Here is a 26718-nt window from a genome sequence, read left to right on the forward strand (position 1 = left end):
TGAGGATTATGCTTAGCCAGAATTAAGAGATACCATAGTTTTACGTTTAGGCGCAGGGTTACCGCTTAGCAGCATGATTAGCATTAAATCTCTATCCTTCAGCCTATATCCCGGCATCGCTGCATCATTGAACGGCGTGTGCCTGCCTGTTCCATGTAGATATATTCCCCCAAAATGTGGTATCCCCCTCTAGCCCATTTCCCACCTTCCAGAGCGCGGCGGTGTTTTGTGGGGCGAACAAGTTTATTTTTATCAATGCTGTTTTTAAAACATTTTTTGTAGGTTTTTTTTCTGAGAAAATGAACACATTTATAAATTATATAAAAGAATTACAAGAAATATATATATATACATATATATATATAGAAATAAATTTGCAATTATATGAAGAACATGTTTTAAAAGGGGTTTTATTTTGAAATTAAGATAAATCGCCAAAAGGCAATAGGCAATGGATTGTCAAACATCTGTAAGTATATTGGTCGGAATCGATCTGAACTGATCGGTTCCCGATATCATCCAGTCAGCTTCCAAGCCCTTAAACTCCATAGCTATGGAATACAAATTAATGAAAGCATGCTGTATCTTTGGACTAGGATTCAAAGGCGCTGATCATGTAGTGGGAGTGATGTAGAAGGGCTGTAGTAAACCACGATCTTTCAGCAAAGCCTATGCCTTTTCAGAGGCATATCCGGGTAGGAATGAGATTGAGTGTTTTGCTGTATAATTCGAAGGCTCTGAAGGGGTATTGTAAACCACGATCGTACGGCAAAGCCCATGCCTTCCAGAGCTATGGAATGTGATTGAGTGCTGCTGTATCTTTGAACTACAATTAAAATGCTCTGATCAACTAGTGGGAGTCATAGTAACTATCCACCTGAAGGGGTATGGTAAACCACGATCGTGCCTTTCCAGACGCTGTTCTACATTTTGAATACCAACGTCTCGATCGAGAGAAAACCTGTTTGAGCTTCGTATAACAGTGCCGCCCGCCCGATCAGCTGTTTGCTCTCTCGCTCTCTCTCTCTCTGCCAAAAGCTCTTGCTTGGGCACGCACGCTCATTCCGCCGAGAGTCGAAGAAGAACGAACTGCTGTCGACGGACGCAGAAGAGGAGGCTGGCCTTCAATTAAAAGAAAGTTTAATCAGTGAAAAATAAATTATAAATAATTTAAGTGATAGTGCGATGACGTTGTGTAAAAGAAACCGGGTGCCAAACATTCTCTTTGTGTCACTCTCTCTGGCTTGCTGACCCTCTCTTTAACGCTCGCGGAGAGCGAGAGAGAGAGCGAGAGATCGATCCGAACCGTGCCTATCTGCAATATTTTGACGTTTGTCTCTGGCCTTTGCTTCGTCAAAAGTTTTGCAAACGTTGGGGCTGCTTGTCTGCGACGGCGTCTGCGCTCCCCCAACAAAAACATATACAAGTTTTCAAGTTTTTCGAGAAGAAGAAGGTCTCCCAAGTGTCGGCCGTCCGGGTGGTGTCCGTGTGTGCCCGAGTGCGATTGATTAACAACATTTTAATATTATTTAAATTGATTTTGACGCCTCAATTGAATTGCTCTTGCAGCAGCAATTAGCAAAGCGAATAAGCGAGGCATTCATCTGTACTGCATGGGTGTGAGTGTGAGTGAGTGTTTGTGAAAGCCCCAACGGATGAATCACAATAAACAACTGTACTCAAAGGAGTGAAGGCTCCACAACTGGTTCTTCATAATTTTACAACCAGAAACCTTGTGTAAGTATCAGTTAATTATAAATAGATCAATTATACAATCGAGTGTTTGGTAATTCTACAAGTGGAGTGCTGATGCACATTTTTACAGAGCTTATCTTTCATTCGAATCGACATCGATAGGTATTTTTCCAACAAATAAAACGGATATCTTATTCCATAAACTTTTCCAATACCGAAAGGTACACTTAGAAACGCCACTCAAATTTACATAACAGACAGGGTCCATCAGAACAGAGTCCAGCCGTAAGCCTTGCCCCATGCATTCAATACAATAATTCCAATGCTAGTCATTTATCTTATCTAACCCGAAGGCTGGGCCCACCCCGCCCCGGTTGTTGTGGGGAATTCTGATTTCAGATACTGTTCTGTGTGAACTTTTTGAACTGGAATTATAGTGATTGGCTTTTGTCGGGACAGGTATCGGAGCGTTACAGTCTCAGCTTCCCGTGATTGAACAGTTCTAATGGGTTAGGTCTCTTGAAAGGGCTGCTGACTGTTCTTAGGAATAAGTTCCTCTATCCCTACCCGTTGAGCTTCGTATATCTTTACAGGTGGGTGTGTCAATCAATTATTACGTTGACATTTCACCCAACCACGTGGGTTTATCTAATCACTAGCATAATTGTAATTGGCTTTGTTTGAGATTCATGACAGCTCATTGGGGTCGGACAATGAATCGAATGATTACAGCAATTGCAAAACTCGTTGTAAAAGCTCCCACTGATAAGATAGAGCCCCAACATATTGCGGATAGGGCCAGGCCAATTGCGTTTCAGTGAGTCATGGAGGAGCCACATTTCCCATTTGATCAGCGATTTCTAAACACGTCCAAAAGGTTTATGAACCCACCACAAAGCTCGGTCAGAGCCGAAAAGCTGAGGCAAACTCGTTTCGGTCTGGCTCTTGTGACCTTGTAGACAGCACCCAGCACACCCCAAGCACCCCCCAGGCAGACCCTGTTTTTGAGAAATATCCATTGGCTAATTTTCAAATGGCAAAAGAGACAACTATCGCATTTCCAGTCAAAATAAATGCATGAAAGCTCCCCCAGCTGTTTCTGAACTTCGCAGCTGTTGGCCCGACACCAATTACTCCGCGCTCTCTCTCTCTATCTCTCTCGCGCGCTAAGCTTGCGGCTGTTGCGCTTTGCTCTCACCTTAACCGTTAACCGTTACCCGTTTCGAGCTTTCGGCCAGCTCTACGCAGTTTAGTTAATATTATTAAGTAAAGTGTCGGCAACGGTGTCGCAACGGTTTGCTCAAGCGCGCGCGTGCACCTCTTACAGATCGCTGATCGCTGGGCGCAGAGGAGTGGAGCGGAGAGACGCTGTGGAGTGTGCGGAGAGAGCTTTCGGCGGGGGCTCGAGCGTGCGTCAGTGTCAGTGTTACGGTGCTTGCCGTGTGTTTATGATTGTGTGTGTGTGTGTTGTCTTCACTTCTTGTTCTTCCTTTTTGGCGCAGTAGCGTGGCAGTATCTTTCTCCCTCTCTCCCTCTGTCTCTGTCTTTAATGCGACGTCGCGCTAAATACTGTTCTGCAATTTCCGTTAGTCGGCAGCGGCAAAATGTAAACAAAAAGAGAAAGAGCGAGAGCGAGTGAGAGAGACAGACACATAGGAAGAGCAAGTGAATTATCAGCCGCAAACGTGTTAATCTCATAAAATCAGAATATCTTTAAAGAAGCAGCAGCCAGCACTGATGTGAATCTCTCAGATGCCAATCATCAGATGGGGGCAAATATCTGCCAAAAAAAAAATCCAATTGCAATTACAATTACAATTACTGCCACATTTGATGGCCTGCTTTGATCAGAGCAGCACTCCTCCTTTGGCAAAACTTTTGCCGAGAGTGAAAAATATGAAAACAAAACCCCAAAGACACATAGATACACAGTATATCCAAAAAATACATGCATATCTGTGTGTGCCCCTGTGTGTGTGCAAAAGTTTTATGAGCTGGAAGCACCCAAAAAAAAAAAGCAAAGCAAAAGATACATTTCATAGTATATTCGTAGCCCAAAGAAATATGGCTGTACGTTTTGGTTTTGGTTTTTTGTACCCAGAGATAACAAAAATATTGTGATAAAAATTCAATTAATTAATGCCTTATGGTGACAGTCTCCCACAGAAGTATACATACGAGTATGTAAGGCAGAAAAAGATAAGATAAAAGAGCAAGAAATTGTAGTTCAAATCAAACAAAGAAAACCCCGAAATCAAGGAATCAAAATTAAAAATGAAATCAAATATTATTAACCATAAAAAACGAAAGCTCAAAACAAAGAAACTGAATTACAGAATCAACAAAACCAAACAAAAAAGCTGTGCAAACTTCGGTTTGAATCGAATGATTGGAATATAAACAGATGGTATTTTTTACCCTTAATTGTTAGTTAATGGTGCGCCCTTTCCTCCATATAGAGAACCACATCAATCTGTCAGTGGTTCCATTAATTAGTAAAACGAATGCAATATTCAAAATTTCTTGTTTAATTAGCCGCCGCGCCCCACTGGCCATTGCCTGAACCCAACCGAAACCGTTTATAGATGCAGACCGCAAATGCAAAATGATGCAGAGAACAGCAGAGGAATCAAGCCAAAAAACCGCATACCAAAAATACATAAAATAAAATCAAATAAAATTAAACCAAGTCCATTGATACGTGAATACTAGAGTATAAATAACGCACCAGGCGATGGCCAAGTCCACGGATACCGTCGCCAGCAGCAGCGACCACAACGAGGCGGCAGAGGCGGCGATGGCGGTGACTGCAACCTTGCAGCATCTGCAGGTGCGACGTCATCGCCGCAGCATTTCACAGCTGATGGCTAGCATGGGTAAAGATCGGATCCTGCCGTACAGAAATAGATATAAGAATGGGGACACAAATACAGAGATACAGATACAGAGATACAGATACGGATACGGATAGTCTTAGATCACTCTAGTCTTGACTGGAGCAGAACAGATTGTGGTATTTATAAGATTCTGCGTCATCCGAAGAGTGTGTTCTCGGCATGAGATAAGATTGAACCAGTTTGCTTCTCTAGAATGGCTCTTATATAACTGGTTTGTTTCTACTTTTTGATTTTCTGAGTGCTTTTGTGAAAGTGAAACCAGAGGCACAGGTGACAGTCCTCTGATATCTTAACGCCAATCATTCTTTGTAAAAAACTAATCACAGAACTACCTCGAAGCACACATTCCAGCCATCGAGTGCCATTTCCTTTGGCTTATATAAGGCCCACCCCCCCACCGCCCCGAACCTTCTGAAGTTGCGTGCACTGCCTAACGGTGCCGTTAGTGCCCCCCTCCCCGCACATTGAAAATTCATGGCACGCCAAAGGCGACCCATACACAGCCATAACCATAAAGAGATATATTTACAGCACTTGTGCGAGTAGCTGTTTTACACAAATAATGCAACAGGAAGTTTCGATTTCTTTGGCATTATGTGTAGGTCACAGATGAAATAATCGTGCCACAGGGTTGAAAGACCTCCCCAGGGAGACGGCTGCGATTGAGGCACCACTAAACAAAGGCACTCCACGTGAAGAAAGGGTGCTTTATACATATATTTCAAATATATTCTGATTAATTTATAGAATATTCTTTTGGGATTTATGCGTACATATACATATATATAAATATATCTGTATATTTGGAAATGTGTGTGTGCCTGTGCACTTATTACATGGATATAATCTCTTGGGTATCAACATTTATTTGCTCAATAGCGTGCCAAAATAAATATTGATCTTTCGTGTATCGCTCAAAGCCTGAACTATAGACATTTTTGGCTCGAATGTACACCCAGAGAAAAAATACCTGCGAGTCGGATTGTTACACTTAGAGGTAAAATTATACACCAATAGATTTTCTCCGAGTGTGGAAAATATGAGAATTTTATTGATATTGATATTTCAAAGTCTTTTTCGTTTAGATCAAATATGGGATGTATTAAAAACAATTTTTGGTTGCCCTTTTTCTCTCAGTGTAACCTATATTTGTAGCAAAATCTGCAATATATATCCTTGAATTAAAGTATTCCATTTATTTGCTTATTGATTGTTTTGAATTACTTAATTAATTAATTAATTAATTAATTAATTAATTTATGCAAATTTATGAAGAATTCAAGATATTTTCCATCATATCTTTTCGATTTCGATTCTCCAACTCAAACCGCAATTTTACCATCGGAATTTCACAGAAATGTTTCCATTCGGAGACCCATAAATAGGAAGTTACGAGGTTGTCGCCTACTTATCAGAAGACAACCCCAAAGGCCGAACCGAAACCCCGAAATAATTGTGGCTCCTCCGCTGATTCCAGAGCTGTTAATTTTTGGACTCGTCCGCAAAGTTTGTTTTATTTTTGTTGGTTCTTATCGACATCCAAGTAGCAAAAGAGTCTGAAAGATTGTTGGCATTGCTCGAAAATGTGTGCTAATAAATTGGCTAAAGATGAAAGTGAAAATGTGTGAAGTCTTTAGCAATAATTTTATTGAATAGAGGCTGTTAAGTTATATGGGCCACGCTTTTAATCAGCCTGGAGATACAGGTCGTTCAACCTATAAATGCCACAAACAAATTACACTCATTTATATCCACAGTTTGAGCTAGTAATTCTTCGATTCTTCAGTCCGATTCCGCCGTAGAATTTCAAGGCTCTCAAGAGAGGTCTTTTGCTGCGCTGATTACTGAACGAAAGCTCGTTGATAAGGAACGTGCCCACAATCGGCACTTTTTATGGCACCTTCAAGAGTATTTATGAACTTCCAAGAAAGTCTAGCGGGTAGGGGAACTACGCCGAAACAAGTCCGAGGTTTAGGGACCCTCAAATAGATAATGTCTGAAAGGTAGTCCCATAATTTCATATATCTTTGCACTTGAATTTCGAGTCTATTTTTGAGCGGGAAATGGTGACAAAGCACAAAGCACTATTCTGGCAATATTGGGGAGTGGGTATCCACTAGATATGGAGGGTAGACACCTGTTTACTGCCCGATAATCAAAGTAATCGACTAAATACTGATTTCTGTAGTTAATAGATAAAAGCACGCACTTCCTTTGTGACCATTCCATTGGGTTCGGATGTATAAAACCACAAATTCCGAACGATATGCACTTGATATATGGGCTCCTACCTACTGTTTGGGTACCCCGCAATCTATTAGCCATTTGTGCAGTGTCAACCATGGGCTGATGGGTTTATGGGCGCTTAGTGCCTGATAAGTGCCACAGTGGTAACTGGCCTATGAAGAACTATGAATAACAATAAAAGTTGTGTGGGTCTGGGTTTGCCCTTAAATTTATCTATAAATGCTACAATTATTGTAATTTTCTTGCAAGCGATAAGATATATCTTTATCTTTATGGACGCTATATGCTTTAGGGTTCCTAATGGTCATGTGACGCCCCTGATGGAAGACGATCTGGGAGGGTGGGTGACACCAGATCTACAGAGACTCTTCAGGAAAAATACTGCATTTAAAGACTGTTGAAGAGAGTTATCAGCTTTAGAGCTACATGTTTGCTTAGCCCGAAATAGACTCAAGGTACGGGTAGGGTAGGGTTCCCATGTCAAGTTCAGTCGAGTTGTTAACAGAAAAACACAGACTGAAACTTAACCACCTGCTGGCATGGCATTGATGGGGGGGAAGAAGGGGTGGGGGGGGGGGGGGCTTCTGTTTCCAATGGAGATATCATGAAATATAATTGCTACTTTTCACACGTCTATCCGTTGACCCGAGTGACACACAGGTTAAAAGGTTAACGAGAGACAGAAACACCAGAAGTCAAGTTTAAACTCGAAAAATACTAAAAGACGGGATTTTAAGGTGTTAAAGCCCTTCCCAAAATATTATTTTAATAGTCAGAATTAGTCATTAAAACTTATAGGACTTACCTCTCTTAGAGGCAGGGAGTGAGCGAGAATAAAAAACCGAAATTTCGACAGAACAAAGACTAAACCGAACCGATTCGATGGCCCGTTCATGCAGGGCTCTAGTGGGGACCCGGACCCATCGAAAGGGTATACGTTTAATGGCAAGTACAAAAATCATGCTCGCTGAGTCAGCGGCACTCGAAAATGGCACTCTCTAAAGTGCATCTATAGCCGCTATGTTGAAAACTTTAGTTGGAAAAACAAACTCAATTTAAACTAATTGAAAAGCGATGACAGATGTTGGAGGGTCTGTCGTCTGTCGATGGGAGAGGTAGCTCGAAAACAACTTTGGAGAATAGAGCTGGTTGATAAGGCATCGAACAATTGGCACTGTGCTGGTATTCTACAGTTTTACCAATCTCCTTTGCAGCCGAATACCCCGCGGATGATGTGTACCGGCCCACGAACTTCGCGGGCTACGTGAATCGGGGCTACGATGATATAGACAGTTCCTATTACTTTGCCCAGTTCGAGGCCATGACGGAGGAGCGCAATGGAGCGGCCCTGCCGCCGTACACCAACGATTCGGATGCCTCCGCGGAGGACAACCGCAACGAGGATGAGGACCAGGAGGACGAGGAGCAGGACCCGGACTGCACGGACGATGGCACTGTGGTGGAGCATCATAACCGATGCCTGCCCGAGTTCCAGTTCTCGCTGGTCGACTCGGAGTACGATGAGACGCTGGGGTTCCCCGACTCCGTGACCATCCTGTCGAATGTGGGCGACAAGCCGGTGCTGGTGCAGCGCAAGGAGACCACCGACGACGACGACGAGGAGTACGACGACGATGAGAACAACAGCGTGGTGATGCGCCAGGAGATACCCTTCACGAGCATCTACGGGCCCAGCGTGAAGTTCAACTCCTTTCAGCGGAAGGTCTTCATCCCGGGCCGCGAGATTCACGTGCGGATCGTGGACACCGAGCGGAGTGTGACCACGCATCTGCTGAACCCCAATCTGTGAGTACTCTCTCGTTCTCCGAGACCATCTCTAACGATTCTGTTCACCCGTAGATACACCATTGAGCTCACCCACGGACCCTTCAAGTGGACCATCAAGCGGCGCTACAAGCACTTCAATTCGCTCCACCAGCAACTGAGCTTCTTCCGCACCTCCCTGAACATACCCTTCCCCAGTCGCAGTCACAAGGAGAAGCGGACCACGCTCAAGGCCACCGCCAGCCAGATGGCCGATGAGTCGACGCTCAAGGACCTGCCCGCCCACACCAAGCAGGTGAAGCAGACGAGCACGCCCCAGAACAATGGCAGCAGGCACCAGAACGGACCCGGCACTATCGTCAGTCCCAGTCACAACTCGATTCTGTCGGGCCTCAATCCGCGGCGCATCCAAAAGAAGCGCAAGAAGAAGAAAAAGAAGAAGCTGCCGCGGTTCCCCAACCGCCCGGAGAGTCTCGTGACGGTGGAGAATCTGGGCGTGCGGATCAAGCAGCTGGAGGACTATCTGTACAATCTGCTGAACATCAGCTTGTACCGATCGCACCACGAAACGGTAAGGATCGCAGACCACCTACCACCGAAAGAGGACTAAGGGGTGCTTCTTTCTCTTTTAGCTAAACTTTGTGGAGGTCTCCAATGTGTCCTTTGTGCCCGGGATGGGCCTCAAGGGCAAGGAGGGCGTAATACTCAAGCGCACGGGCTCGACGCGACCCGGCCAGGCGGGCTGCAACTTCTTTGGGTGCTTCCAGAAGAACTGCTGCGTGCGCTGCAACTACTTCTGCTCGGACGTGGTGTGTGGCACGTGGCGCAATCGCTGGTTCTTCGTGAAGGAGACCTGCTTCGGCTACATCCGACCCACCGACGGCAGCATCCGGGCCGTGATCCTGTTCGACCAGGGCTTCGATGTGTCGACGGGCATCTACCAGACGGGCATGCGGAAGGGACTGCAGGTGCTGACCAACAACCGGCACATTGTGCTCAAGTGCTGGACAAAGCGCAAGTGCAAGGAGTGGATGCAGTACCTGAAGCACACCTCCAACTCGTATGCCCGCGACTTCACGCTGCCCAATCCGCACATGTCCTACGCCCCCATGCGGGCCAACACGCAGGCCTCCTGGTACGTGGACGGCTCCCAGTACATGTCCGCCGTCGCCGATGGCCTCGAGGCGGCCACCGAAGAGATCTACATTGCGGACTGGTGGCTCAGCCCGGAGATCTACATGAAGCGGCCCGCTCTGGATGGCGACTACTGGCGCCTGGACAAGATCCTCCTCCGCAAGGCCGAGCAGGGGGTGCGGGTCTTCGTGCTGCTCTACAAGGAGGTGGAGATGGCCCTGGGCATCAATAGCTACTACAGCAAGTCCACGCTGGCCAAGCATGACAACATCAAGGTGGGCTTTCAGTCAGAGATCGGTTCAGGAGTGATCATGTGCTTCCCTTTCAGGTCATGCGGCATCCGGACCATGCACGCGGTGGCATTCTCCTCTGGGCGCACCACGAGAAGATCGTGGTGATCGACCAGACGTACGCCTTCATGGGCGGCATCGATCTGTGCTACGGCCGCTGGGACGATCATCATCATCGTCTCACAGATCTCGGAAGCATTTCCACGGCCTCCGTTTCGGGCAGCACGCGCCGCACGCCCAGCGGCTACTTCAACAAGGACGACGTGGACTCGGCCTTTGGCTCGCGCAAGTCCTCGAGGAATGCCCACCACGAGACCCCGCCCAAGGCTGATAGGGCGGCCTCGCCAGAGAAGCTGGAGGCACCGCCGCCCCCGCCAGTCAACAGCATGGAGTTGAGGGTCCTCAAACCGGGCGATCGACTGCTGATACCCGCCATGCTGTCTAGTGGCGCTGGCGAGGATCCCGACGAGAACATGGCCCTGGAGGGAATGAAGCTGAACACGCCAGAGATGGAGCGGAAGAACATGCTCGATCGGCTGAAGAACAACGCCATGAAGGGGGCTCGCATGGGCAAGGACTTCATGCACCGCCTGACGGCCAACGAGACGACGTTGGAGGGGCCAGAGGATGGAGGTGTCTTCAGCATAGACACAGTGGATGCCACCATGGATCCCGACATGACTATGGCCTCCTCCTCTGCTACAGCCACAGCTAATGCCACCGCCACAGCCACAGCCACAGGCACCGATGTCGCCACTGCCACAGCTAATGCCACGGCCAACTCCACGCAATTATTCAGCGAATTCTATGGCCAGGCCAAGTACTGGTTCGGCAAGGACTACTCGAACTTCATACTCAAGGACTGGATGAACCTCAACTCGCCGTTCGTTGACATTATCGATCGCACGACCACACCGCGCATGCCCTGGCACGATGTCGGCCTCTGCGTGGTGGGCGCTTCGGCGCGGGATGTGGCCCGCCACTTTATACAGCGCTGGAACGCCATGAAGCTGGAGAAGCTGCGGGACAATACGCGCTTTCCCTACCTCATGCCGAAGAGCTACCACCAGATCCGCCTCAACTCGCATCTGCAGCAGCTGCAACAGCGCCGCCAGCAGAGGGTCACGTGCCAGCTGCTGCGCAGCGTCTCCGCCTGGAGCTGCGGCTTCATCGAGGCGGACCTCGTGGAGCAGAGCATCCACGACGCCTACATCCAGACGATCACCAAGGCCCAGCACTACGTGTACATTGAGAATCAGTTCTTCATCACCATGCAGCTGGGCATGGGCGTGCCGGGGGCCTACAACAACGTGCGGAATCAGATTGGGGAGACACTCTTCAAGCGCATTGTGCGGGCCCATAAGTAAGCCACCAAAGGAGGGGGGGGGGGGGGTCATTGGAGCTAGAGCTAATGTGTCTTTCGTTTCGTAGAGAACGGAAACCCTTCCGTGTGTATGTGATAATGCCACTCCTTCCGGGATTCGAGGGCGACGTGGGCGGCAGCACGGGCATCGCTGTGCGGGCCATCACCCACTGGAACTATGCCTCCATTTCCAGGTGACTATTTGGTTGTACTTTTGGCCCTGCGGACTCTATAGGTCTCTGTTTGTCTAGGGGACGCACTGCTATACTGACACGTCTCCAGGAGGCCGGCGTCTCGGAGCCGCACAACTACATCTCATTCCACAGTCTACGCAATCATTCCTTCCTGAACAGCACGCCCATCACCGAACTGATTTACGTGCATTCCAAGCTGCTCATCGCCGACGATCGGGTGGTCATCTGCGGCTCTGCGAACATCAACGACCGCTCGATGATTGGGAAGCGCGACTCGGAGATTGCGGCCATCATCATGGACGAGGAGTTCGAGGATGGCCGCATGAATGGCAAAAAGTATCCGAGCGGCATCTTTGCCGGTCGCCTGCGAAAGTATCTCTTCAAAGAGCATTTAGGTGGGCATTTAGCTGCCCCCTCTATCGAATCGCTAGACGCATCTTCTGACCGAGGAAATCTTCCATTTGCAGGCCTCCTGGAGGGCGAGGGCTCTGCGCGCTCTGATCTGGACATCAGCGATCCCGTTTGCGACGCCTTCTGGCACGGCACCTGGCGACAGATCTCCACGAGGAACACCGAGATCTACGACGAGGTGTTCAAGTGCATTCCCACGGACTTCGTGAAGACATTCGCCAGTCTGCGCAAGTACCAGGAGGAGCCGCCGCTCTCCAAGACCGATCCAGAGATGGCCGCCCATCGGGTCACAGAAATCCAGGTAAGGCCCATCGATCTGCCGCTTCCCGATCGTTTCTGATTCGTATTCTCCGTGCACTCTCCGTAGGGCTTTCTGGTCAACCTGCCATTGGAGTTCCTCAACAAGGAGGTGCTCACGCCGCCGGGCGCCAGCAAGGAGGGCGTCCTACCTACCTCTGTTTGGACTTAGTCTCTGCCAAAAGTCTCCAAGACGCCACTAGATCGTAGTCCCCCCTCCTCCCCACCAAATGCGTTGTTGCCAAGTCATACACCTGTTGTATATTGATAGATATACCCCGATAGATGTACGCTTGCCCTAGGATACGATAGCTCTAACTAATTTATTATTTTACGCTGTTCGTCCTCGTACGTCCCCTGGTACTCTAGTGATCCTATTTGTTACTACCCCGCCCCATTTTTTTAACAACGTTTAAACAGTATTTTAGACATTTTAAAGCACTAATGTTTTCATTAAAGTGATATGAATTGAAAGTAATTTTCAATACTTGCTTTTATTGCATTTTGCATAAAAAGAGGTCAATCAAAACAAACGAAAAAGGAAATTGCTCAATTTTGATATTCCATTGAATACTGCTGATTAACTAAATCTCTCAGCAATGCCCACATAGTTTTATCCTATTGATGAATAAATTTTCTACAATATTGGATAGTTTTTAATCCTTGCTTTTATTGTATTTATTGTAAAAAAAGGTTTAAACGAAAAAGTTCAACAAAAAAGTAAAATTACGTTGTATATTACATGCCTCGATTGTTGATCGTTTTTACATTTACATTCTACATGTTTTATTACATTTGGCATGAAGTTTCGATTGCTGCCTGACAAAAGCTTATTAGCATGAACTTCCACGTGTCAGATCTTTATATTGCTCTTTTCATTCACATTCTCTCTCTCTCTCTCTCTGCATTGGCATTTGCATTTGTTTGCATTGCATTGGCTTTGCTTCGAATATGAGTGAATCCATTAAATTAGCATTGTCACTTGTTACTCATTCACTTTAAATTTCCATTTGGCGCGCACCCCTCGTATCCAGTCGATAGTATCGATTGCCGAACTGCATTCTTCAAATCGGTTGAGGCTCTCTTTTTCGCTCTCTTTGAATCGGGTACTGAGACTCATTACGTTTTTTACCGTTGGCAACATCCAATTTGCATGGATCAGACACGAGAAAACGAGTAGCATGTCCCGCAACATTCTGATACCGTAGGGAAAATGATATTCTAGAATTGAGGAAATGTTAGTCATCTCTCAATCCAAAAAACTAGTCTGTCTCTGTTTCAAGGTTGAAAAATAAATTTTAGCATTAATCAAATGAAATAGGGTATATATGTGTCTATACCCATAGAGGACACCCTTTGACCAGCAACAATGACGTAATAGACTTACGTTTATGCTCAGACCTTTTTAGCTTAAGCGTTATTTTATAAACAATCGACTAAGAGGGAATCTCTAAAATTAGCCAATCTCTTAGACAAGTGATCCATCAATCGGCTGAGGGTCCACCCGCGCGTCGATTGGCTTACTCTTTATATTGCTCTTTTCATTCACACTCCCGCTCTGCATTTGCATTTGCATTTAGTTTGCATTTCTATGCCTTTGCCTCAGATTATTTTTCTCCCTCTCCGCGTCGCGTGGCTTATTCGAGTGCGCGTCTTGAAATGGTGGAAAATTGTGCAAAACATCGCAAATAAATGCAAAGTGCAGTGGAAAATTAATAAAATTAGTGTTTAGTCAATTACATAAATGTTTTTTGTGCAAGTGTTTGTGTAAAGTCCGCAAAATACGGAAAAATAATCTACACACGCCAGAAATTTACCGCAAATTCGTTTCCAGTTCCAAAGCGTACGTGCAAAAATCAAGGTACAAGATTTCATTGATTTAAATGTTTGCTAATCATATATTTTGATACACTAAAGTACCGCTATATCTGTTGCAAAGTAGAAAAGTGCCAATAAGCACCAACAATCATAGTATAGTGTAAAAAAACAAACAAGTTCTGAATCCACACACACATGGCATTTTTTTGCATTCTCTTTCGGTTGCATCAATAACACAAAGAGAAATAGAGAGAGGGAGAGCGAGAGCGAGACGCACACTTGTCTGTAACGTAACGCACGTGTTTGATTTTGTTTTCTTCTTTGAGAGGGATTTTGCGTGCGAGTGAGATGGAGAGCAAGCAGCAGAGACTTTGTGTTAGGAGAAAAAACACTGGAAAACGATCAAGAGCATTTGTTTTAATGATGTGTTTGTTTTAGCAGCATAAAAAGTGCGAACTATCTCTGTATTTTATTTTACTTGGCTTTGCTTGTCTCTCCGCCAGCTATCTCTCTCCCACTCTCACACTCTTTGTCATCATTTCATTGCCTTGCTTGTCTGATAACAGTTAATGTACATAAACACACGACATACCTACATAACGACATATGTATGTATGTATATGCATACAGATTTATATTTTTCTCTCTCTTTATTTGGTTTTCTTTCTTCTCGTGCAGTATTATTATTATTTGATTTTGGCTTTGCTTTTGACTTTTCTCTGGCAGTGCTGGCCCCTCTGTGTTTTCTGTGTTTTCCAGCTATATTTTGGACGGGGAAAAAAGCTTAATTGTCAGCTCTATTTCACTGCTTAATCTTCTTGTTCGGTTTTCGGTGTGGGCCGCGTGACTTTTGGTCTGTCCCGTCCCTCCGCTCCGTCTCGCTGCCTGAACTGCAATCAAAGGCAAAGCGTGGGCTTTATAACAATTAAGTGAATTAGCTTTAGTAGCTCTTGACATAATGGGGTTGGTGTGATTGTCATTGGAGGAGGCTCGAAATATATTCATATTTCCTACCCCTTCGTGTGCCCACTGTACCACCCCTCCTCCTCCCCCCGCACACATGTTTCGGTTGACTAAACGAGCGACCGGTTTTGTCGATCTTTACTGAACCGTTTTACTACTTTTACCTTTTTTTCCCCGAACTATTCTTTGGGCTCTGCTCTTCCATTAGTTCCCACACATATCAACAGGTAGTGCTGTTGCACAGTGGGTGCACCGGGTGTGTCGTGTGCGTGTGTGTGTGTGTGTGTGTGTGCGTGAACTTACCACCTACTCGCGGACACCGACAGCCGCCACTTTGGGAGTGGAGTTCAAAAACTACCAAATGTTGAACTTCCCCGAGAAGTTCACACACATCTAAGCACACACAAACACACACACAAACACAAGAGCTCGCTCTACACGCGATATTTCTGTGGCGCAACAACCGGCTGGCTGTGTGCCCCACAGCTCGGTGTGGGGAATGGAGGGGGAACGACAAACCTGCTGCCGCTGCACAGAAATCAAAAGTGAACATCGCGTCGCTTGCACATTGCCTTCCCCACTGCCCCACCCCCACCCTCTGCCCCTCGATGGGCGCCAAGCTTGGAGGCGAATGAGCAACAGAAAGAGGCACCGCAACGAAACAAAACGAAACGAAACGCAGTTCGTTGCCTTCGGTTTGGTCGTTCGCGTTCCGCTCGTTCTTTGGTCTCGTATCTTGGGGTTCGTATCTTGATTTCTGCCCGGTTCTAGTTGGCTAAAGCCGTTCGTGTGGGGCTCGTGTTGGGGCTCGTTGCAGCTCGGGCTGGCTCTCGGTTGGGGCTCGATTGGCGCTCGGCCGGGGCTCGTGTGCTGTCGTCTCCCACTCCAGTTAGTCGGCAGCAGGCAGAGCATGAGGCAGGCACCGCGCAGCTTTTTTACCCCGGCTTGTTGTTGTTCTTCGCAAAGATCGCTGTTTTTTCGCATTCGCATTCGGACTCGACTCGATTCTGTGGCATGACAATTTGCGGTAATTAAAAGGAGACGTGAAGGAGGAGCAAATGCAAACGAAGGGTCGAATCTAAAGCTTGCTCTCCCACTCTCTCTCTTTCTCTCTCCCACTCAAGTGATAAGAAAACACCCAACAAGTTTGTGCGTGTCCAAGTGTGCGTGTGCAAGTGTGTGCGAGTGTACAGTGGAATGCATTTGATTAGATTTGTTTGTTTGTTAAACAAACGTCCACCCGCAGCAGCCCTGCAGCCCTGCAGCCCCTCTGGACGGTCGATCTCCCTGTGCATAATTTACTAAACAAAAGCAAAAGCAATAGCAAAAGCAAAGCTCAACCCAATCATTTCTGCGAGAACCGGTTCATTAAATACCCGTTTCGGCATCGGGTACACGGGCATCGTTTGTCGTTTTTCCTTCTTTCGGTTGCGGTTCGGTGTTCGGTGTTCTTCGGTGTTCTTCGGTTCTTCGGTTCTTTGGGACCGCCGTTTGATACACTCGTTCGCTCGTATTTTTTGTGCCACTCTTGCAGAATTGTACTGCGCGTGTGCACCGGAAACAAACGACAGTACGATCGACCGACGGTAAGACGCGACGCGAGGCGAGGCGAGGCGACACGTCGGTCTGTTCTGCCATTCACATAAAAGCCATAGAGCCATAGAGCCATCGAGCCATCGAGCCATAAAGCCATCCCCATCCCGTTGATAAGAAAAGCCCCGAAACCACCAGAAATCGAAATCGAAAACGAAAACGAATCTTGCAACGCTTTCAACTTTCGTAGCGCGAAATGCTGATTGTGTGGAAATATCAATCGGAATGATTGACAGCCCACGAATGTGTGTCATATCCAAAATATATTCCCCAATTTAAATCAATTTCTGTTGAAGAATATTTGTGCACCGTTACCCGGGTTATCCGAGAGCATAAATAGTGGGTGCTAAACAGCTGTTTTATAGATCTCTCTCGTTCCCCCAAAACCGAAATCCATTAGGTTTTTAGTGTGCAAATCAATCAACAACGAAAACAGCAGTTGAGAAACAAAACAACCAACGAAAAAAGTATGCGGCCTAAACACTTGAAAGGCCAAAAAGGCCCCCACAAAACTGGCAACTGTTGAAAGCAATTAAAAGTACGGTTAAAACCAAAACAAAACCTGAAATAGTGGAAATAGCACACAAAACCAAACAAAAAAAAAAACAACAGAAAAAAAAGTGAGGAAAAACGAAAGAAAATGTCAGACCCACAGCCAAAGGATACGGCATTAAAGACTAAAGATACAGCAGTTGCAACACCAGCAGCAGCTCCAGCAGCAGCAGCTACAGGTCTGGCCACATTGCCGCCTCCGCAAACTGCCACTGCCACAAAAACAACAACAGCAACAACAACATTGACAGGGCGAAAAACTTTAACCTCCAGTCGGGCATTGTCATTGTTTGATCAGCTGAAAAACGGCGTCAATTTAAACAGTTTAACAATTGGCGCCACAGCCACTGCCACAGCCACTGCCACAGCAACAGAGCAGGCGGCAACATCCACTGCCACAGGATCCACACCCACAAGCACTGCCCTGCCGGCACTGGCACCGCCCCCAGTGCCCCCCGTGCCCCCAGTGCAACACTCGAACATCGAGCTGAAGCCGCCCGCCAAGCCACCCCGTTTGTTCAGCACGCCCAGCAGCGTTGGCATTGTCCAGGGCACCAAAAGGGGGGCCAACGGCGATGGAACGGGGACTGCCAGTGCCGCACAGTCGTCTGCCGCATTGGATATAAACGCACTTCGATCTCAGCTGTATCAGGGCGCCGCAGCACCAGCAGGAGGAGCCGCAGGAGGCGCAGCAGGCACCGCCGGAGGCGGAGGAGGAGGAGGAGGCACGAAGAAGCGGTGCCGGGATCGATACGATTCGTCAGAGTCATCCGACAGGTGAGTGAGTGATGGAGAGAGGTGTGTGGCGGGGTAATGCGGAAATGCTGTAAAACGTATCTGTCAGATACATGCATGCATGCATGCGACGGGGAGGAGAACTCTGAGATGCAATAAATCAGTGATGCATTTGTCCCAATCAGCAATCGGGAATCAGCGCATGTTTAAGATGTCCTCGTGCCGTGCCAAATCTGTATCTAGCAGATACATTTGGCTTGGCTGTCTGGCTATAAACGGATATGCAAAAAAACTGTATCTGCGGGATGTGCAGTGCCAAGACTGCGCTAAATGCGGATACACCGAAAATAAGTATCTGCGAGTGCGCCAAAAGTGGCAATCCAAATGCCTCTGCGATGCCAAAAGTGCCCAAAAATAGTACTAGTACTAGGAGCGTATCCACGAGATACTCCGAGCCTCGCCACGATGAGATACTCCCGAACACTAATCACCGATAACCGATTGAGGCAGAATTTATCTGGCAGTTAAACGAGCGATTCGACAATCGCATCTGTGAGATACTAGATACATAAACAATCGCCGTGGCAAGTGGCAAGTGGCCTAGCGGCACGCGCGCCGACCCCCTTAATGGCCCTAGTAGTCATCGGATTGTATATTTATGACTTACAGATACACAGATACATTTGTATCTACATCTTCTTGCCGCAATGCCAACTAATTTCCGCTCATTAAAAATGCGCAACGCAGCAGCAGAAACAAAGCAGAGCCGTAGGCGAGGGGCGATTGCAGCGAGCATTTGTATCTGAAAGATACGCAGAACATGCGTTCCCCCGGCCGGGGTGTGGGGGCAGTAGCTGATGATTTTCAATTTATGGCGCGTGGGCGTGAGAGGCCACAGAGCGGCTTCCTGGCTGCAACCAACACACACACACACACACACACTCAGCCACAGAGACACACAGATACAGATACATAGTCGCACTATCCCAGATGCATCTTCGCTGGAACTTCCAACCTCAAAATATTCCCCCCCACCCTCTAAAACGTATCTTTTGGTCTGCTTCTCTTCGCGTTTCAATTAATTTCAGATTGTGGCATGCAAATCATGCCATGTACATGTATCTCATGCCACCGATAAGACGGGGCTCTCTAGCCACACGCCTATCGACTGCCATCTATCTGGCAGCCCGAATGCTGCTATCTCGGCTATTGTATCTGTCAGTACGCTTGACGCGCCGCGAAATTTTTTGTCAATTGGGGCCTCGCACGCCTCCTCCCCACGGCCCCCACTCGTCTGCCCCTCTGCTTATCACGTATCTGCGGCCAAAGTCGCGTTCTCTCTCTCTCTCTCTCTCTCTCTCGCGGTCGGAAATAATTTCAACTTTTTGGTCATTGAACTCTTTTTTGATTTATTTATTTTGTGTTTCTGTGTTTTCTGTGTGTTTTTTCTTTGAAATTTTGTTGTTTTGTATTTTACCTTTTTGTTTTGTACCTTTTTCGTGTATCTTTGAGGTGCATTATCTTTGGGAATGCACAGAATTTGTTGTGCGGATGAAGAGATACATTAAACGAAGAGTATCTACAGCTTCGACACCCAAAAAATGTCGAATAATCTTCGAATTTCGATTGTTTTGGTCTGTTTTTTTTTTATTTCTCTAATTACTGACCTCAATTGAGGAGGAGATTTGCTGCCGCAGCCTTGGCTTCTGGCAGAACCACTCTTACTGAACCTCACAGATACACACACACGCGTGTCGCACACAAAGATACAATCACCCAGAGAATAGTCATTAAAAGTTTCCTTTTTTTTTGTTTCTTGTTTTTTCTACACAAATTGCAATCTTTGGAGTGGAGAAATACTTGTTGTATCTTGTATCTTTTGTGGCATCCGCAGAGACGCCAGAAAGCATTTAACTTTAATTATCGCTCATAAAGCCCAAGAAACACAAGACACAAAAAATGTATCTAAAGCTGTAGCTGTTGTTGCTGTTGTTGCTGTTGTTGGTGGCACTGTCATCGCTTGCTATTGATTTTGTCGACTTTTGTCTTACAGGTTTTCCAAGTTTTCCACGTTTTTCCACAGCCAAAGCAAAGTTCGACCCACTGCTCCAATGGCGCGAGCCTTTTTGCATTTGTTGTTGCTGCCACTGATTGTGGGTTGTTGCTTGTTTTGCCAAGTCATGCACACAGATACAACGAGGGAGGCAGATACAATCGCATTGAGATTCGCGTGTGTGTATTGTGTAATCGCCCACGTTGATTTATCTCGTTTAAGCGACTCCAAAAGCGACTCCAAAGCGACTCCAAAGCGACGGCTTGATGACGTCGCAAGTGCAATGTAATAGGTTGCAATGTTGCCAGTTGCCAGTTGTAGATGTTTTTGTATCTGCAAAGGGAGCAGCATTTCCAGATCCAATACCATTTGCGGCTTTGCTTTTTGGGCCAAGATTTAACCCAAAAAAATGAACAGCTAAGCAGCCACACGCCACACGCCCCACAAAAGCAGCTCAAATCTGCATTTCATTGTGGGGGCCAACTATCTGCCACGCCTGCTGCCTCCCGCCTCCCGCCTGCGGCCACCCCCAGCCGCCCAAAAGTTTGGCCACACTGAAAAATGTTGGCTTTTGTTTTCTTTTTCTCTCTTTTTCACTCCCTGCCTCCCTCCCCTCCGCCCCTCCTGTGGCCAGTCTCCGACTGCCTGCCTGCCTGCCTGCCTCTTTTTGTGGCACCTCCAGCTGTCAGGCCCTTTGGTTGGGCTTTGCCTTTGGTTTTTTTCCACTTGTTTCCACTGCCTCCAGAGGGGGTTGGGGGCAGCAGATTCTTGTAGGGTATCCACACATTCGTTGCCCGGTTCTTTCCTGTTTCATGTATCTTTTTTGTTGTTTTTGTTCTTTTTTTTTTATGAACAACAAAAAACCAGCTGCGGCTTCTCCCATGTGGTGTATCTGTGTATCTGTATCTGTATCTGAGGAGAGGTTGTGTGAAAAGCAGTTTAAACACGAAATTAGAGCCTCTCCCTCCACCGCTGTTGCCCCCCCGCCCCGTGCTCCACCCTTTAGGGAGCGCATTAAGTCGTAATAAATGCTGCCTGCATGTTGCATGTTTTGTCCATTGACCTCAAAACGGGGCAAAAGCTGTTCCCTCTCCTCTCCCGTCTCTCTGGCGGGCAGGCGGGCAGGCAGGCAGGCAGGCAGGCAGGCATTTTCCCCCTTTGGATGTATCTTTTTATACCCTTTATGGAGAGGGCATTCGCATGCATAGAAGTAAGCAGTTTCCTGAGATACATGCCACAGATACATTCTATACAGAGAGCTAAAAAATTCGTTGATTGTATCTCACGAATAAAGAGTATCCAAGGGTTTGGATGCATTCGTTTCTTGGGTTTTTCCTCTGGGATGTGGATGCTGCTGTAGCTCTCTCTCTCTCTCTCTCTCTCTCTCTCTCTATCTCTCTCTGTTTGTTGTTTTTTTTCGTGCACATTTTGCTAAATAGCTTATATTTACGTTCCATGGAAAATGCAATTCGCAATTGTAGAATGCAGACGTTGTTTTCCTCGGCCACCCTCCCCCCTCCCCGGCTCTGCTCTGCACTCGCACGCTACTTTGTCTCTGCAAACAATGGACGAGAGAGCAGGAGAGAGAGGGGGGGTGGGGGAGTAGTGGGGCTGCTGAAATACGTGCGCGACTTTTCGGGGCCATAAATCACAAAAGGCAACGAGAGAAAAGCAAGATTCAAGTAGGGATTTTGTGTGCTATTAGTGGGAAATTAGGTGAGGAAAACTGCTGCGGAAAAGTGTGAGAAAAATGCGAGGTGGAGTGACAAATTTTCTAGGGAAAGTGGAGGAAAATAAACGAACAAAAAGAGCCCTTAAAACCTATGAATTTCCAATGATTGGTGGACATTGGCCTGAGCTTAAGAAAGAAGGCTGTAAAACCCTTAGAAATGATCCTCCTCTCCTGCCCAAGGAACCCCCTTCAAGGGGCATCCTTAACTAGGAGATTTACCAAGCATTTGTGCAACAGATGCATAATTTATGCCTCGTTTACACGTCTCCAATGCCAATTGGACTCGCCCCGTCCCTCCTTTGAATGGGAATGAATGAATCTCCCGCTCTCTCTATCTATCTGCGGCTTTGAATGGATGGAAAAACCCGACAAACCAACAAGTTAATGGCATTCTAATGCCCGGCCACCAAAATCAAAATCATATTAGCCTGGAAATTCGCTGGCAGCATGAGGACTCGTTGTGGCACACACAGCACACATTCGGGGCAACATCAACAGAAATGCTGGAAAATTTCATTAATTATAACGTCAGTCGAAAAGGGGCGACCAGTCGCGGAGTCGGAGTCGGAGTCTCTGCCGCTACAGAGGCAGACAGAGTCGCATGATGATGGTGGCATGCAGCTGAAATAACAGTGGAGGCAACAGCCCACCCCCTCTCCGCCCCCCCTCCCTCCGATATGCAGCTGTAAAGTCAACCCCTCTGCTGCCTCCAGCCACAGAGCCACAGAGCCACTCCCATCGTGTGGCCGCCAGACAGGCAGCGCATCCCGAAAAACCAACTGACGGCCGTGGCAGGCAGTTCTTTTTTTTCCCGCTGTTGCTGTTGCTATTGCTGCTGCTGTTGTTGCCTCCTCACGTTGTGCGCCAGCGAAAATTAGTCATTAACTTTTTAAGCATCGACTGGACAAACATGGCGTATGAGTGATGTGCATGGCGGCCCATGCTCCCCGCTGTCGCCTCTTCCTCTGTTCCCCTGTTCTCCTGCTCCCCTGCGTGCGTGCTGCGGTGATAAGCTGAACTCAATTCTGTGGCACATGTGGCAATTATGCTGCCTGCCAGCCTGCCTGCTCGCCCGCCTGCCTGCCTCCTCGCAGGAATCGCAGCTCCAGATTCAGTTGGAAAATGCGCGTTAGAGAGATGCGATGCATTGGCATTGACAATGGCAATGGAAATGCATTTCCATAGCCAGGGGCCATCATTATGTTTTGGCTGCCAGGATGGGGAGGGGGAGGGGGAGGGAGACATTGATGAGTTTTTCAGAAGCACCCAGCAGGAGCAGCGGGATATAAATATAAATTAATACTTGATTCTGCTTAAAGTTTGGCCTATCTTTGGGCTTCAATTTCTCCCAAAAGTCGAAAGTCCATAAAAGATATTCAAATATTTTGTAGAGCCATTGAATGGGCATTTTACTGGGGGTTTTGTCAAAGTTTTCGATACTTTAAATGGGTGGTTGGCTCTTTATGGATTATTGGACAAAAGTTTGAATGTTCTTAGGTCTTTGAAATGTTTTTAAAAACCTATACAGGCCAGATGTTTTTTTCTTGCACGATTTAAGTGTTAAAATGTAGGCAAAGAAAAATATTTAGGAATATCAATTTAAAAGTTTTTATTATATATTTTATTTATTATTAGAAATGTAATATTTTTGTATCAAAGAGTTTACTAATTATTTATAAATTTTTATGGGTTATTATAAATCTTTATTATTTATTATTATTTAAAAAAATTGCTTAATTTTAATGTTTGAGGGTTGTAGACGTTCGAGGGTTTCGTTTGGTTTCTAGCTGCTTCCTTTGGAGGATAAGACAACCCATCATTGTATAGACTTCTATAATGGTTTACTTGACCCCCAATTTTAAGGACGTGGAGATCTTTCCCAAAGAGCACCTGTGCCTGTCCTCTCTTTTAATTCATTTAAAGAGTAAGAAAATCTGAGGAATTCTTTTTTGAAGTAGAGTTCCTTTTTTTGGGTCCCTTTTCACACTTCCAGACTCCCAGAATTCTCTCAATTTCTTTTAGTTTAATTTTCGATTTTTCTTGAATTTAATTTTGTTTTCAAATGCAATTACATTTCATATTTTCCTTCCATTTCTTGTTGTAATTTCTGTCATTGAGTTCTTCCACTGGCATTGACCTTGACTTGTGCTCTACTTAGCCACAGCCACAGCCACAGTCATAGATACGCACCAACACACAGAACGGACAGACAATAAGAAGCTTTGGAAAGCAAAAGTGTAGCTGAAAAACCATCGAATCGAATGGCAGAAAAAAGCAAAAGGAAAAGCACAAATCACAAATTACAAAGCTAATTTCAAAGAAAACGAAAGGAGGGAAAGGGGGAAAGGGGGCAGAGAATGTTGTGAATGGGAAGCGGAAGGAAAAGCCAGAGAGAGAGAGAGAGAGAGAGAGAGAGACGGGGACAGAGTGAATGAATGGGGGAAAAAAAGAGTGAATGAAGGCGAATCACATCGTTTGAATGTTCGTTTCGTTTCGTTCCATTGAAAGTCGGAAGCAGACAATAGATATAGCCACAACGGGAAAATGAGAAATGAGAATCTCTGTGCGGGGGCCTCAAGAAGGGAGACCTAGAGAAAGGGAAGACCTTCCTCCATAATCGGCTTTAAAAAAAGTATCCCCGGGCCTGACATATGACTAAATTTAATCGAATTTTCACCAGAAATGTCTCTTTCTGTCTCTGTCTCTGTTTTTTTTTTGTTTGCTTTGTTTCTGTTGTTGCCTGATTATGGTTTTTGTGCGGTTGTTGGACCATTGATTAGACATGAATATCCGACTGTTTAAATAAATAAATATGTGCACGAGCATTAATTAATAAATATTGATGGAAAATGTCAAAAGAATTTCTATGCCATTCTAGCTTTGGATTTTAATTGTCATTTTCATTTTCAGTTCATGTTTTGTGTGCGCTTCTGGCGCGTGAAATTAGTTTCGTGGTTACGGGGGGGAGGGACGGGTTGTTTGGGCTTCTAATTAGTTGAAATAAAATCCAATTTGTAGCATAAATAAATTCATTTTCGAATTATTTCCAAATGGCTAGAACAAACATTTTGGCACTAAAAGGAGTAAGCCCCCTCCCCCCAAAAGAGTAATTAAAAGTTAATTACAACAAAATGCATTTGGATTGTGGGGAATGGAAGCCGCAACAAGTGCCAGCAAACGATAGATGATCACAATCTATCCAAGGCCTTTTTTTGATTATTAATTCTGCCCAATAAGTTGCCATAAATAGTGCCAGGCCTTTGGGATTCATTTAAATATATTTTTAATCAAAACATCGATCAACTTTTAAGATATTTACTTTTTCCCCAGCGAAAGCGTTTAAAGCCGCTTCAATTCTCTAAAGAGTGCGATTTAAAACGCTTGAATTTTCATGAGAGTGCGATTTAAAACGCTTTACTTTCAAACCAAGGCGTTTTAAAACGCTGAAAACCTAGGAAAATGCGTTTTAAAACGCTTTTACATTCTAGGCAGCATCTTCCCAGAAGATGCGTTTTAAAACGCTACAAGTTTCAGGAGAGTGCGTCTGAAAACGCTCGAACTCTCAACCGAAGGCGTTTTTAAACGCAGCATATTTGGAACGAAGTCGTTTTAAAACGCTTCAACCTTGAATTGATTCCGTTTAAAAACGCTTCGATTTCCGCTGCATTCTAAGATTCCGTAAAAAGTTTAAACCAAACCTTTTCACACATTTCCAAGGGCAAGCCCACCCCCCCCAGGTAATCATCAACCCTTTTTCACACACGCCCCCCTGCCCCACCGACACATTGCACAATCGTGGATGCCACAAAGGAGACACACAGCGACGGAGCATAATTACTATTATTTTCCACCTAGTATGAGTACTTTTTGCCTCGTATCGTAATCAATGATTGAGTAATTGACATTGTTGCTTATGATTACACAGCGGGGGATTGATGTTCTCTGAAGCACAGACACTTTTGAGCCCCCTGCCCCCAGCCCCCTGCCACTGTCTGCGGCCCAAATGAGTTCTCAAAGCCCTGTCAATACCCTCTGCCAGAAATGGGGGCATGATGGGCTTGGTTGGAGGCTTGTCTTGGCATCGAGCACAGGGTCTGCAGAGGCAAGGATCTATCAAGAAGGTATGGCAAGGCATGCGGGACATTTGTTTCCATTACAGAGTATTCCCCTTGTCGATACCCGAAACCCTTTTGGCCTTCCTCGCCTGCGTTTTAATTGCTCGGCATGGAAATGTAATTAACGTGGAGCTGGAGCTGCCGCTGGAGCTGGAGCTCTGTGCCACATGGCCTGGTCGATCAGTGAGGCGCATCGGACAGTCAGTCAACCAATCAGACAGCCTCCTGCCCCCCCAGCCCCCCCTTTTACCATTTTACCTTGCAATCCAACAATCCATCAATCATCCGCTGCGGCGACAAGTTCTGGGCCCAAACCGAATGAAAGTTTTCATGTTTTCAATGTTTTTCAAGTTGATCAACGAATCAATTAGACAGCAAATCACTCGCCAGCCACACTCTCGCATAATCAATTATTTTTGCTCAATTACGTAGTAAATTTATTACAAAATATAGAAATATGAAAATATGATCAATTAGAGAACCCAAACCGACCACAAAATCTGCGAAAAAGTGTCAAATGATTTATTTATTCCAACGAAGGGAAAGGCCTAATAAATAATGCCTGAAAATGCATTAAAAATCATGAAAATATGCTTTAATTAAATTTCATTTACATTTTCATATGCAATTTTTGGAGCAGCAGTGGCACGTTGCAGTTGCAGTTGCATCATCATTATTTTGCCAGCGAAGCGTGGCAGGTAAAAAACCGCACGAGAAAAGCAATCTAATTGCCATTGCAATCGATATGCCCGGCATTTGTTGGTGTCTTTCATTATGCAAATCGTTTAGTTGGTTAATCATGATGGATCGATGGATGGAAGGATGGATGGATGGCCAGGAAATG

At 46.0% G+C, this 26718-nt stretch overlaps 2 protein-coding genes across 3 annotated transcripts in view; both read left to right on the plus strand.

The window, feature by feature from the left end:
* Window positions 1-1128: 1128 nt before the first annotated feature.
* Window positions 1129-12791, plus strand: LOC113565068 (phospholipase D2). Of its 2 annotated transcripts, XM_026985390.1 has the most exons (10): window positions 2999-3114; window positions 4231-4571; window positions 8054-8645; window positions 8700-9195; window positions 9257-10033; window positions 10087-11411; window positions 11480-11605; window positions 11663-12000; window positions 12073-12317; window positions 12384-12791. In XM_026985390.1, exons 2-10 carry the CDS (start codon window positions 4430-4432, stop codon window positions 12483-12485), a joined length of 4143 nt encoding a protein of 1380 aa, XP_026841191.1. In that variant the 5' UTR covers window positions 2999-3114; window positions 4231-4429; the 3' UTR covers window positions 12486-12791. The 2 variants fall into 2 exon arrangements, with proteins under 2 accessions (XP_026841192.1, XP_026841191.1); XM_026985391.1 differs by lacking the exons at window positions 2999-3114; window positions 4231-4571 and adding an exon at window positions 1129-1737.
* Window positions 12792-17119: 4328 nt separating this feature from the next.
* Window positions 17120-26718, plus strand: part of LOC6601256 (zinc finger protein jing) — a 126793-nt gene continuing 117194 nt past the window's right edge. Inside the window, exon 1 of the mRNA XM_026986796.1 lies at window positions 17120-18016. Coding sequence (XP_026842597.1) covers window positions 17328-18016 — 689 coding nt within the window. The 5' untranslated portion in view covers window positions 17120-17327. The remainder of the gene's footprint in view (window positions 18017-26718) is intronic.

This window comes from Drosophila persimilis, unplaced genomic scaffold (genome assembly GCF_003286085.1).
Source record: "Drosophila persimilis strain 14011-0111.01,24,50 unplaced genomic scaffold, DperRS2 tig00000002-arrow-pilon, whole genome shotgun sequence".
NCBI classification, from domain to species: domain Eukaryota; kingdom Metazoa; phylum Arthropoda; class Insecta; order Diptera; family Drosophilidae; genus Drosophila; species Drosophila persimilis.